At 40.2% G+C, this 12403-nt stretch overlaps 1 protein-coding gene across 1 annotated transcript in view; it reads right to left on the bottom strand.

Annotated features, from left to right (window-relative positions):
* The window catches only part of ATP13A4 (ATPase 13A4), a 144018-nt gene that overhangs the window by 30043 nt on the left and 101572 nt on the right, over nucleotides 1-12403 (bottom strand). The window contains exons 14-17 of the mRNA XM_082839399.1: nucleotides 9401-9551; nucleotides 7752-7838; nucleotides 7369-7522; nucleotides 6100-6211 (exon numbers count right to left, since the gene is read on the bottom strand). Of these exons, the coding sequence (XP_082695525.1) occupies nucleotides 6100-6211; nucleotides 7369-7522; nucleotides 7752-7838; nucleotides 9401-9551 (504 nt within the window). The remainder of the gene's footprint in view (nucleotides 1-6099; nucleotides 6212-7368; nucleotides 7523-7751; nucleotides 7839-9400; nucleotides 9552-12403) is intronic.

Here is a 12403-nt window from a genome sequence, read left to right as displayed (position 1 = left end):
GCCCCATGTAATATAAAACGGTGAAAGCTCTCCCCGAGATCTCCATCTCAACACAAAGACCCAGCTCCACTCAATGACCAGCAAAGTACAGTGCTGAACACCCTATGCCAAACAATTAGCAAGACAGGAACACAACCCCACCCATTAGCAGAGAAGCTGCCTAAAATCATAATAAGTTCACATACACCCCAAAACATACCACCAGACATGGTCCTGCCGACCAGAATGACAAGATCCAGCCTCATCCACCAGAACACAGGCACTAGTCCCCTCCACCATAAAGCCTACACAACCCACTGAACCAACCTTAGCCACTGGGGGCAGACACCAAAAACAACGGGAACTATGAACCTGCAGCCTGAAAGGAGACCCCAAACACAGTCAGTTAAGTAAAATGAGAAGATAGAGAAACACACAGCAGATGGAGGAGCAAGGTAAAAACCCACCAGACAAAACAAATGAAGAGGAAATAGGCAGTCTGCCTGAAAAATAATTCAGAGTAATGATAGTAAAGTTGATCCCAAATCTTAGAAATAGAATGGAGAAAATACAAGAAACGTTTAACAAGGACCTAGAACTAAAGAGCAAATAAACAACGATGAACAACACAATAAATGAAATTAAAAATTATCTAGAAGGAATGGATAGCAGAATAACTGAGGCAGAAGAACGATAAGTGACCTGGAAGATAAAATAGTGGAAATAACACAGAGCAGAATAAAGAAAAAAGAATGAAAAGAATTGAGGACAATCTCAGAGACCACTTCGACAACATTAAACACACCAACATTCAAATTATAGGGGTCCCAGAAGAAGAAGAGAAAAAGAAAGGGATGGAGAAAATATTTGAAGAGATTATAGTTGAAAACTTCCCCAATATGGGTAAGGAAATAGTCAATCAAGTCCAGGAAGGGCAGAGAGTCCCATACAGGATAAATCCAAGGAGAAACATGCCATGATACATATTAATCAAACTATCAAAAATTAAATACAAAGAAAAAATATTAAAAGCAGCAAGAGAAAGGCAACAATTAACATACAAGAAAATCCCCATAAGGTTAACAGCTGATCTGCAAGCCAGAAGGGGGTGGCAGGACATATTTAAAGTGATGAAAGGGAAAAACCTACAACCAAGATTATTCTACACAGCAATGATATCATTCAGATTTGAGGGAGAAAATAAAACCTTTAAAGATAATCAAAAGCTGAGAATTCAGCACCACCAAACCAGCTTTACAATAAGTGCTAAAAAACTTCTCTAGGCAGAAACACAAAAGAAGGAAAAGACTTAAAATAACAAACCCAAAACAATTAAGAAAGTGATAATAGGAAAATACATATCGATAACTACCTTAAATGTAAATGGATTAAACGCTCCAACCAAAAAACATAGACTGGCGGAATGGATACAAAAACAAGACCCATACGTATGCTGTCTACAAGAGACTGGCTTCAGACCTAGGGACACATACAGACTGAAAGTGAGGAGATGGAAAAAGGTATTCCATGCAAATGGAAATCAAAAGAAAGCTGGAGTAGTAATCTCATATCAGACAAAATAGGCTTTAAAATAAAGACTATTACAAGAGACAAAGAAGGACACTATATAATGATCAAGGGATCGATCCAAGAAGAAGATATAACAATTGTAAATATGTATGCACCCAACATAGGAGAACCTCAATACATAACGCAAATGCTAACAGCCATAAAAGGGGAAATCGACAGTAACAAAATAATAGTAGGGGACTTAAGCACCCCACTTTCACCATTGGACAGATCATCCAAAATTAAAATAAATAAGGAAACACAAGCTTTAAACGACACATTAGATGAGGTGGACTAATTGATATTTATAGGACATTCCATGCAAAAACAACAGAATACACTTTCTTCTCAAGTGCTCATGGAACATTCTCCAGGATAGATCCTATCTTCAGTCACAAATCAAGCCTTGGTAAATTTAAGGAAATTGAAATCATATCAAGTATCTTTTCTGACCACAACGCTATGAGACTAGATATCAAGTACAGGAAAAAAATCTGTAAAAAATACAAACACATGGAGGCTAAACAATACACTACTAAATAACCAAGAGATCACTGAAGAAATCAAACAGGAAAGCAAAAAATACCTAGAAGCAAATGACAATTAACACAAGATGACTCAAAACCTATGGGATGCAGCAAAAACAGTTGTAAGAGGGAAGTTTATGGCAATACAATCCTACCTAAAGAAACAAGAAACATCTCAACTAAACAACCTAACACTACAGCTAAAGCAATTAGAGAAAGAAGAACAAAAAAACCCCAAAGTTAGCAGAAGGAAAGAAATCATAAAGATCAGATCAGAAATAAATGAAAAAGAAATGAAGGAAACAGTAGCAAAGATCAATGAAACTAAAAGCTGGTTCTTTGAGAAGATAAACAAAATTGATAAACCATGAGCCAGACTCATCAAGGAAAAAAGGGACAAGACTCTAATCAACAGAATTAGAAATTAAAAAGGAGAAGTAGCAACTGACATGCAGAAATACAAAGGCTCATGAGAGATTACTACAAGCAACTACATGCCAATAAAATGCACAGCTTGGAAGAAATGTACAAATTCTTAGAAAAGCACAACCTTCCAAGACTTAATCAGGCAGAAATAGAAAATATAAACAGACCAATCACAAGCACTGAAATTGAAACTGTGATTAAAAATCTTCTAACAAACAAAAGGCCAGGACCAGATGGCATCACAGGCAAATTCTATCAAACATTTAGAGAAGAGCTAACACCTATCCTTCTCAAACTCTTCCAAAATACATCAGAAGGAGGAACACTCCCAAACTCATTCTACGAGGCCACCATCACCCAGATACCAAAACAAAGATGCCACAAAGAAAGAAAACTACAGGCTAGTATCACTGATGAACATACATGCAAAAATCAACAAAATACTAGCAAACAGAATCCAACAGCACACTAAAAGGATCATACACCATGATCAAGTGGGGTTTATCACAGGAATGCAAGGATACTTCAAAATATACAAATCAATCAATGTGATACACCATATTAACAAATTGGAGGAGGAAAAGCATATGATCATCTCAGTAGATACAGAAAAACTTTTGACAAATTTCAAAACCAATTTATGATAAAACCCCTCAGAAAGTAGGCATAGAGGGAACTTACCTCAAAATAATAAAGGCCATATATGACAAACCACAGCCAACGTCATTCTCAATCGTGAAAAATTGAAACCATTTCCACTAAGATCAGGAACAAGACAAGGTTGCTCATTCTCACCACTATTATTCAACATACTTTTGGAAGTTTTAGGCACAGCAGTTAGAGAAGAAAAAGAAATAAAAGGAATCCAAATCAGAAAAGAAGTAAAACTGTGACTGTTTTCAGGTGACATGATACTATACATAGAGAATCCGAAAGATGCTACCAGAAAACTACTAGAGCTAATCAATGAATCTGGTAAAGTAGCAGGATACAAAACTGACGCACAGACTTCCCTGGTGGCGCAGTGGTTGAGAGTCCGCCTGCCAATGCAGGGGAGACGGGTTCATGCCCCCGTCTGGGAAGATCCCACGTGTCGCAGAGTGGCTGGGCCCATGAGCCATGGCCACTGAGCCTGTGCTCCGCAACGGGAGAGGCCACGACAGTGAGAGGCCCACGTACTGCAAAAAAAAAACAAAAAACAAAAAAAAACTAATGCACAGAAATCTCTTGCATTCCTATACACTAATGATGAAATATCCAAAAGAGAAATTAAGGAAACACTCCCATTTACCCCTGCAACAAAAAGAAAAAAATACCTAGGTATAAACCTACCTAAGGAGATAAAAGACCTGTATGCCGAAAACTATAAGACACTGATGAAAGAAATTAAAGATGATACAAACAGATGAAGAGATATACCATGTTCTTGGATTGGAAGAATAAACATTGTGAAAATGACTATACTACCCAAAGCAATCTACAGAATCAATGCAATCCCTACCAAACCACCAATAGCATTTTTCACAGAACTAGAACAAAACATTTCACAATTTGTATGGAATCACAACAGACCCCGAATAGCCAAAGCAATCTTGAGAAAGAAAAAAGGAGCTGGAGGAATCAGGCTCCCTGATTTCACACTGTACTACAAAGCTACAATAATCAAGGCAGTATGGTACTGGCACAAAAACAGAAATATAGATCAATGCAACAGGATAGAAAGCTCAGAGATAAATCCATGCACATTTGGTCACCTTATCTTTGATAAAGGAGGCAAGAATATACATGGAGAAATGACAGCCTCTTCAATAAGTGGTGCTGGGAAAACTGGACAGCTACATGTAAAAGAATGAAATTAGAACACTTCCTAACACCATACACAAAAATAAACTGAAAATGGATTAAAGGCCTAAATGTAAGGCCAGACACTATAAAAGTCTTAGAGGAAAACACTCTAGAGGAGAACACTTAGAGGCATAAAACACAGCAAGATCCTTTTTGACCCACCTCCTAGAGAAATGGAAATAAAAACAAAAATAAACAAAGGGACCTAGTAAAACTTAAAAGCTTTTGCACAGCAAAGGAAACCATAAACTGGACGAAAAGACAACCGTCAGAATCAGAGAAAATATTTGCAAATGATGCAACTGACAAAGGATTAATCTCCAAAATATACAAGCAGCTCATGCAGCTCAATATCAAAAAAAAAAAAAAAAACCCAATCCAAAAATGGACAGAAGACCTAAATAGACTTTTCTCCAAAGAATATATAGAGATTGCCAGCAAACACACAAAAGGATGCTCAACATCGCTAATCATTAGAGAAATGCAAATCAAAACTACAATGAGGTATCACCTCACACCGGTCAGAATGGCCATCATCAAAAAATCTACAAACAATAAATGCTGGAGAGGGTATGGAGAAAAGGGAACCCTCTTGCACTCTTGGTGGGAATGTAAATTGATACAGCCACTATGGAGAACAGTATGGAGGTTCGTCAAAAAACTAAAAATAGAACTACCATACGACCCAGTAATCCCATTACTGGGCATATACCCTGAGAAAACCATAATTCAAAAAGAGTCATGTACCACAAAGTTCATTGCAGCACTATTTACAATAGCCAGGACATGGAAGCAACCTAAGTGTCCATCGACAGATGAATGGATAAAGAAGATGTGGCACATATATACAATAGAATATTACTCAGCCATAAAAAGAAACAAAATTGAGCCATTTGTAATGAGGTGGACAGACCTAGAGTCTGTCATACAGAGTGAAGTAAGTCAGAAAGAGAAAGACAAATACCGTATGCTAACACATATATATGGAATTTAAGAAAAAAAATGTCATAAAGAACCTAGGGGTAAGACAGGAATAAAGACACAGACCTACTAGAGAACGGACTTGTGGATATGGGGAGGGGGAAGGGTGAGCTGTGACAAAGCGAGAGAGAGGCATGGACACATATACACTACCAAATGTAAGGTAGATAGTTAGTGGGAAGCAGCCACATAGCACAGGGAGATCAGCTCGGTGCTTTGTGACCGCCTGGAGGGGTGGGATGGGGAGGGTGGGAGGGAGGGAGCTGCAAGAGAGAAGAGATATGGGAACATATGTATAACTGATTCACTGTGCTATAAAGCAGAAACTAACATACTATTGTAAAGCAATTATACCCCAATAAAGATGTTAAAAAAATAAAATAAAATAAAAAATAATAAAATCCCCAAATAGCTAATTAATTACCAAAAATAATTTAAAAGCAAACTTATATTTGGTTCAAAATGGGGGCATGACCACAATTTCAAACCCTCTGAAACATGGGCTGTATTCGTATATCTGTCTTCACAAAGCTGTACAATCACATCATACTTTACCATTTATACAGCTTTTTCTCATCAGTTCTCCCAGTCAGTGTTTACATCAGCTTTGTGATTTAGGCAGGGCAGGGATGACTATATCCCCATTTACTAAGTTCAGAGGCATTTCAGGCACACAAATTCAGTAAGCTGTGTTGCTGGGTCCACTGCCCAGTCTGCTGCGTCTTCCCGCGAAACCATTCTGCTTTATCAAAATTCCCCCCACCCCATTTACCTCATCAAGGCAGTGGTATGATGGTCCATTTCCAGCTTTTTGTAGGCCAGTCCTATGACCCGGAAGCCCTGTGTCGTGTAAATCTGAAGTTCACTAACAAAACTAGTTGGTACTGTTCAGAAAATAACACAAGATTAGTATGCAATATGAACTCAGCTAGAACTGGGAGAGAAATTCTTTACAAAGAGATCCAACTCTTGCCCAAGAAAACACACCTCTAAAAATGTACACAAACAAGTCAGTGGGAATGTTAAATATTACTACATTGTCACGATTGACCTCTTGGGATCCAGTGAAGCAGAAATGAAAAGGAAGCATTCAAAAAACAAAAAAACAAAAAGAAGAAGAAGAATGGGAAAAGTGTATGATTCTTTTTTTCTCCAGTTTAACCATCAAATATTTATTGAGTCTACTATGGGTCAGGAATTAGCTATGCAGAGATTGCACTGCAATTGCCACTCTGAGGATCTTTGTCTAGTAGGGTAACAGCCAGTAGACTAACAATACAATCGAATGAGATCCTTGCTATGATCCAGGCAGTTACAGCACGCTATGGAAACACTTGCTGCATCTATCAGACAGGGAGGATGTGATTAGATGGAGAAGGGAAAGGGCATTTTGGCTGAGGGAGCATCATGTGCTCAGGCACAGCGCCATGAGACAGCAAACCTTGATAGTTCATCTCAGGGGGAGCACAGGATGTGAAGATAGGAGTGGTAAGGAAACTCTGGGAAGTTTGATAGGAGTCAGATCATGAAGGCCTTAGATATGATCCTAAAGGAGATTATCCTGGAGTCTATGAGAAGCAATCCAAGAATGAAAGCAGGAATGTGCTAACATAATTATACTGTGTGACAGAAAAACCAATCTGGTCACAGTGTGAAGGATGAATTAGAGTAGGGGACACTGTGGGGCAGGGAATAAATTCACCAACTAAGAAATGATCCAGTGGAGGGATGATGAGGTCCTGAGGTGATGGAGTGACAGGGCCATGGATTAGCAATTGACAAGACAGAGGCACTGAGGGAGAGAGAGGAATCCAGGAAGAATCCTAAACTGGGACGGGGGAGTAGTACTTTCATTCACTAAGATGGGAAATAGAGAGAGTGAGAAAGATAAGCTTGGTTTTGGTACCGAGTTTGAGATGCCAGTGAGTCATCCAACTGGTGATGGCCAGTAGGCAATTGGATTCATTGATCAAATGCTGAGGGGACGTATGTGGGTTGGAAATACAGATTTGCCCATTGTAATATAAGTCTGTCCACTTACCTGTCTCAGGTTGGCAAAAGCTGGCCACCCTCTCTGGTGCACCTTTCATGAACGCCAGCCAGTCACCCCCCATCTCTTGGACAATGACTGTCATCCTCTGCAGCGCTGACGAGAATGGGAACTGATGCAGGATTGCAATTCCTTCCACTGGGACCTGGGTGAGGGATGGGGAATGGAGAGGGACACACCACATGGCTTCTAGCTATTGGAAATTAATTACTCCTTTTCCAATCCTTAGCTTAGCAAATAAGGGAAACAAGGTCTCACCAATTTTCACATGTGGAATTCAAACAAGACACATCTCTGAGCTTTCAAAATTGTGGGCCTGCCAGGACTTTCCTTCTGAGTTGGGTTTTGTGGGGTGGAGAGCAGGCAGGGCTTACCTGGCTGGCTGTTTTGCAGGGCTTAACAACCATGGCGCATGCCGGCGCTCCCTTGATGTGGAAATCATTCCCGGAAACCACCATTTCCTATTTCAAACAGGATGTTTCATTGTAGAGATTTCTTTCTTGTTCATCCACTAATACTGTGCTCAAACCCTTCCCTTGAGAAAATCTCAAGCCGTCTCAATATTTTTCTCTTCCCTCAGCTACACGGAGGTGAACCAGACTTAATTCGCCACACACAAAGATAATGCATCGGAAATGCTAGGAACTTGAAGGGCAGACACTTCTGAATTATTCATGCAATTTCTCCTGCTTTCTCTGCTGGAAGGAGCTGCATAAAGGCTCATTCTCCATTTCTGAAGGGCTTAACCTGAAAACACTGAGCGTGAATAGCCCGCACCTTTCTGCCTTTTTTCTCCTGGTTCACTCTCCTGGTCTTCGCTCTCTGTCTAATTTGGATTGATGATCCCCAGGGTACAGCAGGGCAGGGACTGTGATGTATGTGGTTAATGTTCAGTAAACACTCGGGAATTGCTATAATAAAGACCCTAAATTATAGTCAGAGGAACCTTTTACTCAAAGATGCCAAAATGCTTTATAATCATCTCATTGAGTGGCAGAAAAAAAATCTGAGAAGAAATTATAATCCCTACTTAAAGGTACAGAAACAGTAACCCAAGAAGGATGGAGAAAGTTACATCAGACTGCTACAGAACCATGCCCTATTAGCGATGGAAGGGACCCTAAAGATTGTCTCCTTCAGTGGGGCTCACACATGTATCACAGGGGCCTGGAGCGGAACCAGGCTATACGGGGTGGAGGCGGGCTTGTAGCTAAGTAGGTGGGGATGTGTGTTCCCTAAGCTGTGCTTTTACTCCCCATTTTGCTATCTCGACCAGAGTAACTCCAACGATTTGTTTTGTGTAGGATGCTTTTGAATAAAATTTCCTTTTAAGAAAAGATTTCAGCTTTTTTGTTTTCTTTTAGGTGAACACTGCTGATCTAATTCAATCCCCTCATTTTAAAGTTATGGAAAACCCCAACAGGAGAGATGACCTCACGAGGTGAAGGAGTCAATCAGAACAGAGTCAAGACTAGAACCGGGAGAGCCGGATTCCTCCTCCTGAACAAGGCCATTTGATCTGAAATCTACCTCAGAGTCTCAACAAAATCCCTCATGGTTTTCCTTTCCATTGTCTAGTCTTAGAGACAAAATTAATACTAAAGTAGTAGGAATAAAACTCCTGGTAACAACGAATTATCCTAAGCACTGGGGACAGTGATGTTTCCTAAACCCCATGTTCTAGATAACTCTGAAACCAGACATGGCTCATACTACAGCTGGAAAGGGTTAGAAAATAATTATATAATAATTATACTAATACTATTGAGCTGGTAATATATTCCAGGCACAGCACCAGGGATTTTTTTAATGCGTCCTTCCACTTAATCCTCACAATAACCCTAATATGGAAATACACTGTACAGAGGAGAAAACTGGGGTTCAGATGAGTTTGCCCCTCACTGCCATATGTACTCCATATTGGAGACCTCACATTTTTATGAGTATTGAATAGCTATGATAACACCTGGCTTGGTCTGGCATTGAAGAAGCTTCTTAGAATCTTTGCAGAACAGAAGCTTACCCAGGTAGTAGCTTCAAACATTTTGAGGTCCAGTGGGTCTCCATGGATGGTCCCATCCAGGAGGATCAGAGAATGGCAGCTGGCCATGGCAGCATACAGTGGGCCCCATGGCAAAGCCTTGCCCGAGGCAAAGCTGTGGACTTCCTGGAAGCTAAAGGAGAAAAGGGAAAGGGCTTTAGTCTATTCCTGCAGGCCAGAATGGAGCTTCTGGAGGTGACCATCCTTTTAAAACATAAGTTGATATACTTTGTTACATTACATATCTACACTCTAATCTCCCCAAATGAATAGTGCTTCCTTCATCCATCATCCTTACATAAGTTCAATGAGTATGAGAAAAAATCCTGAGGTTCTCTCAAGCTCTTTCTTCCCTCTTTTCCTTCACGTCTCTCTGGCACTGATTTAAATCCAGAGGTATAGAAAGAGCTAGAAGTATCACCCTTAGTTCTAAGTGCGTCCACTCCCACCTGAGCTTCCAGACCACTTTATCTCTTATGCTGTGAGACAGAACAGGCTAGCTCATACTATAGCTACTTGTGTATATCTGTGTATCTCCTTCAATCTATTCTTCAGGGCAGGGCTGTCTCTTCCATATCTCTCTCTCCAACATATCTGATGTTTGGCCCACAGCAGACAGTCAACAAATTTAAGAGCAAATAAATGAATGAGTTGGTTACTGGAAATTTGAAAGACCATAATGGTAAAGAAATGAATTTTTTTTTTTTTTTTTTTTTTTTTGCGGTACGCGGGCCTCTCACTGTCGTGGCCTCTCCCATTGCTGAGCACAGGCTCCGGACGCGCAGGCTCAGCGGCCATGGCTCATGGGCCCAGCCGCTCCGCGGCATGTGGGATCTTCCCGGACCGGGGCACGAACCCGTGTCCCCTGCATCGGCAGGCGGACTCTCAACCGCTGAGCCACCAGGGAAGCCCCAAGAAATGAAATTTTTAAAAGACATTTTGAAAAGGACACGGCATTCTCCTCTTCCACCCCGGCATCTAGGATCTATATTGCAGCCATCATCACCATTGCTTTCTGTAGAAAGTCCCCTCATCTAAAATCTACCGAGATACAACTCAAACATCATATGCAGGGTTCTTTTACTAACTCAGAGTTGAAGTCATCAAGTTTGGCACTGGGCCTACAAAAGGATGTCCTCTGGACCTTATTGGTCAGTCCCTTCTTACATGTTTAGCACAGTAAGTGGTTCACAAGGCAGGCCATACTATTTGGTGGACCCTGAGCGGCTGAAGGTTCTTCCTGGATTAAGGCCAAATCTGATGCTTGGAGCCAGTCAGAATCTACTTGTTCCTCCTCCTCCACATGTCAACTTCCTTCAGATCTGTGGCCAGCTTGGCTGTACCCCCTTTAATACTCCCTTCCTCTGGGATTACACAGGAACCTCTAGCTGTGCTTCCAATGTACAGTTTCCAGACCTCTGACCTTCCTAGTTACTGTTTCTTGAAAGAATTTGTCATTTTTACTATTTACCAGAGTTTGTCTTAAAACACGGTCTCCAGGATCAGACTATTATCTCTCATGATATGGACCCTGCCTTTCCTTCGGTTGCTCTAGCATTTTGTTCCTGAAAGCATGTACATCAGAATGTTAACTCGTAATTCAGCCACATTTCTTCCTGGTTTCCTCATTCAAGCTTCCTTAAGAGCTCAAAAACCTCTCTACTGAGCCTGTTGATCATATCATTATATACTGAAAGATCAAGTTATCTCAGTGGTTACAATATGTCTCTAGTATTTTAGTAAACATCTAAAAGGAAGCAGTCACCATCAGTGATGAACACAGATTCTCAAGCTCACGCTGTAAAGCAAACACAGATCAGGAAAAAAGAATCTTATCTTTAAGATGGCACACAAACTGTCTTCCGTATGTAATTCTGAATACACAGTTCTGAGTTTGGGAGGATCGGGCCAGACCCTGGTTTGCACAGAAATAAATAGAACCCTCTGTCATCCCTGACCTTGAACTATTATTTGAATGTTTATGACTTATCAAGACCAGGTAGCTCAGGTAGACTTCCAATGACTTTGAAGTACCTGGCACGTTAGGCAGGCCCTCTTTGGAAAAGATAAGAATTATTAGAAATGAGCTTACAGTTTACAATAAGATATTTAACAGCGACGAAGTCAGGTGCTGACTTCTTGCTTAGAATTTAATCTGTTTTCTCTTATTCTATCAGTTAAATTTGTCAATTAAAAAAACTTTGGGGGAATTCCCTGGTGGTCCAGTGGTTAAAAATCCATCTTCCAATGCAAGGGACGTGGGTTCAATCCCTGGTCAGGGAACTAAGATCCCACATGACGTGGGGCAGCTAAGACTGAGCGCCGCAACTACTGAGCCCATGAGCTCTAGAGCCCATGTGCCACAACTAGAGAGCCCACAGGCTGGAACTACTGAGCCTGCGCACCACAGTTAGAGAGAAGCCTGCACATCACAACGAAGAGCCCATGTGCCGTGACTAAGACCTGATGCAGCCAAATAAATAAATAAATACTTTAAAAAAATTTTTAAAAAACGTTTAATTGCTCTTTTAGTCATTTAGAGCCAACTTTGACCTTTTTGAAGGAGGGAAAGGAGGGAGGGGCTAGGAGAGTGACAGGTTGGATTAATCTATCAATAATCTAGTATATCAATTATTTTTATTTAAATTTGACAAGTCACTTTTAGAAACAGAAAGTTTTAAAAGTTTTGTGAATAAGAGGATGTCAATTCAATAAGGAGAAGAGCATTCAAAAGATGGAACATATTAAGTTCACTTTAAATAAACAAACATTTATTGTGAATCCACTATGTGTGCCTGCTATAGTGCTATATGGCATTAGGGACACAAATATAAATAAGAAAAAGACTGCTCTCCGAATGCTTACATATTTGAATAAATGCATATATTTTTTATAGACACTGAAACAGGAAAATACTAAAAACAAGAAGACCAGGTATATATCCAAATCTATCTTCAAGAGAAAATGAAAAGAACTTTAGAAAGT

This window comes from Leucopleurus acutus (assembly GCF_964270905.1).
Source record: "Leucopleurus acutus genome assembly, chromosome: 5".
Lineage (NCBI taxonomy): Eukaryota > Metazoa > Chordata > Mammalia > Artiodactyla > Delphinidae > Leucopleurus > Leucopleurus acutus.
The sequence above is the reverse complement of the archived record's forward strand: the minus strand, read 5'-3'. Positions and strand labels throughout refer to the sequence as shown.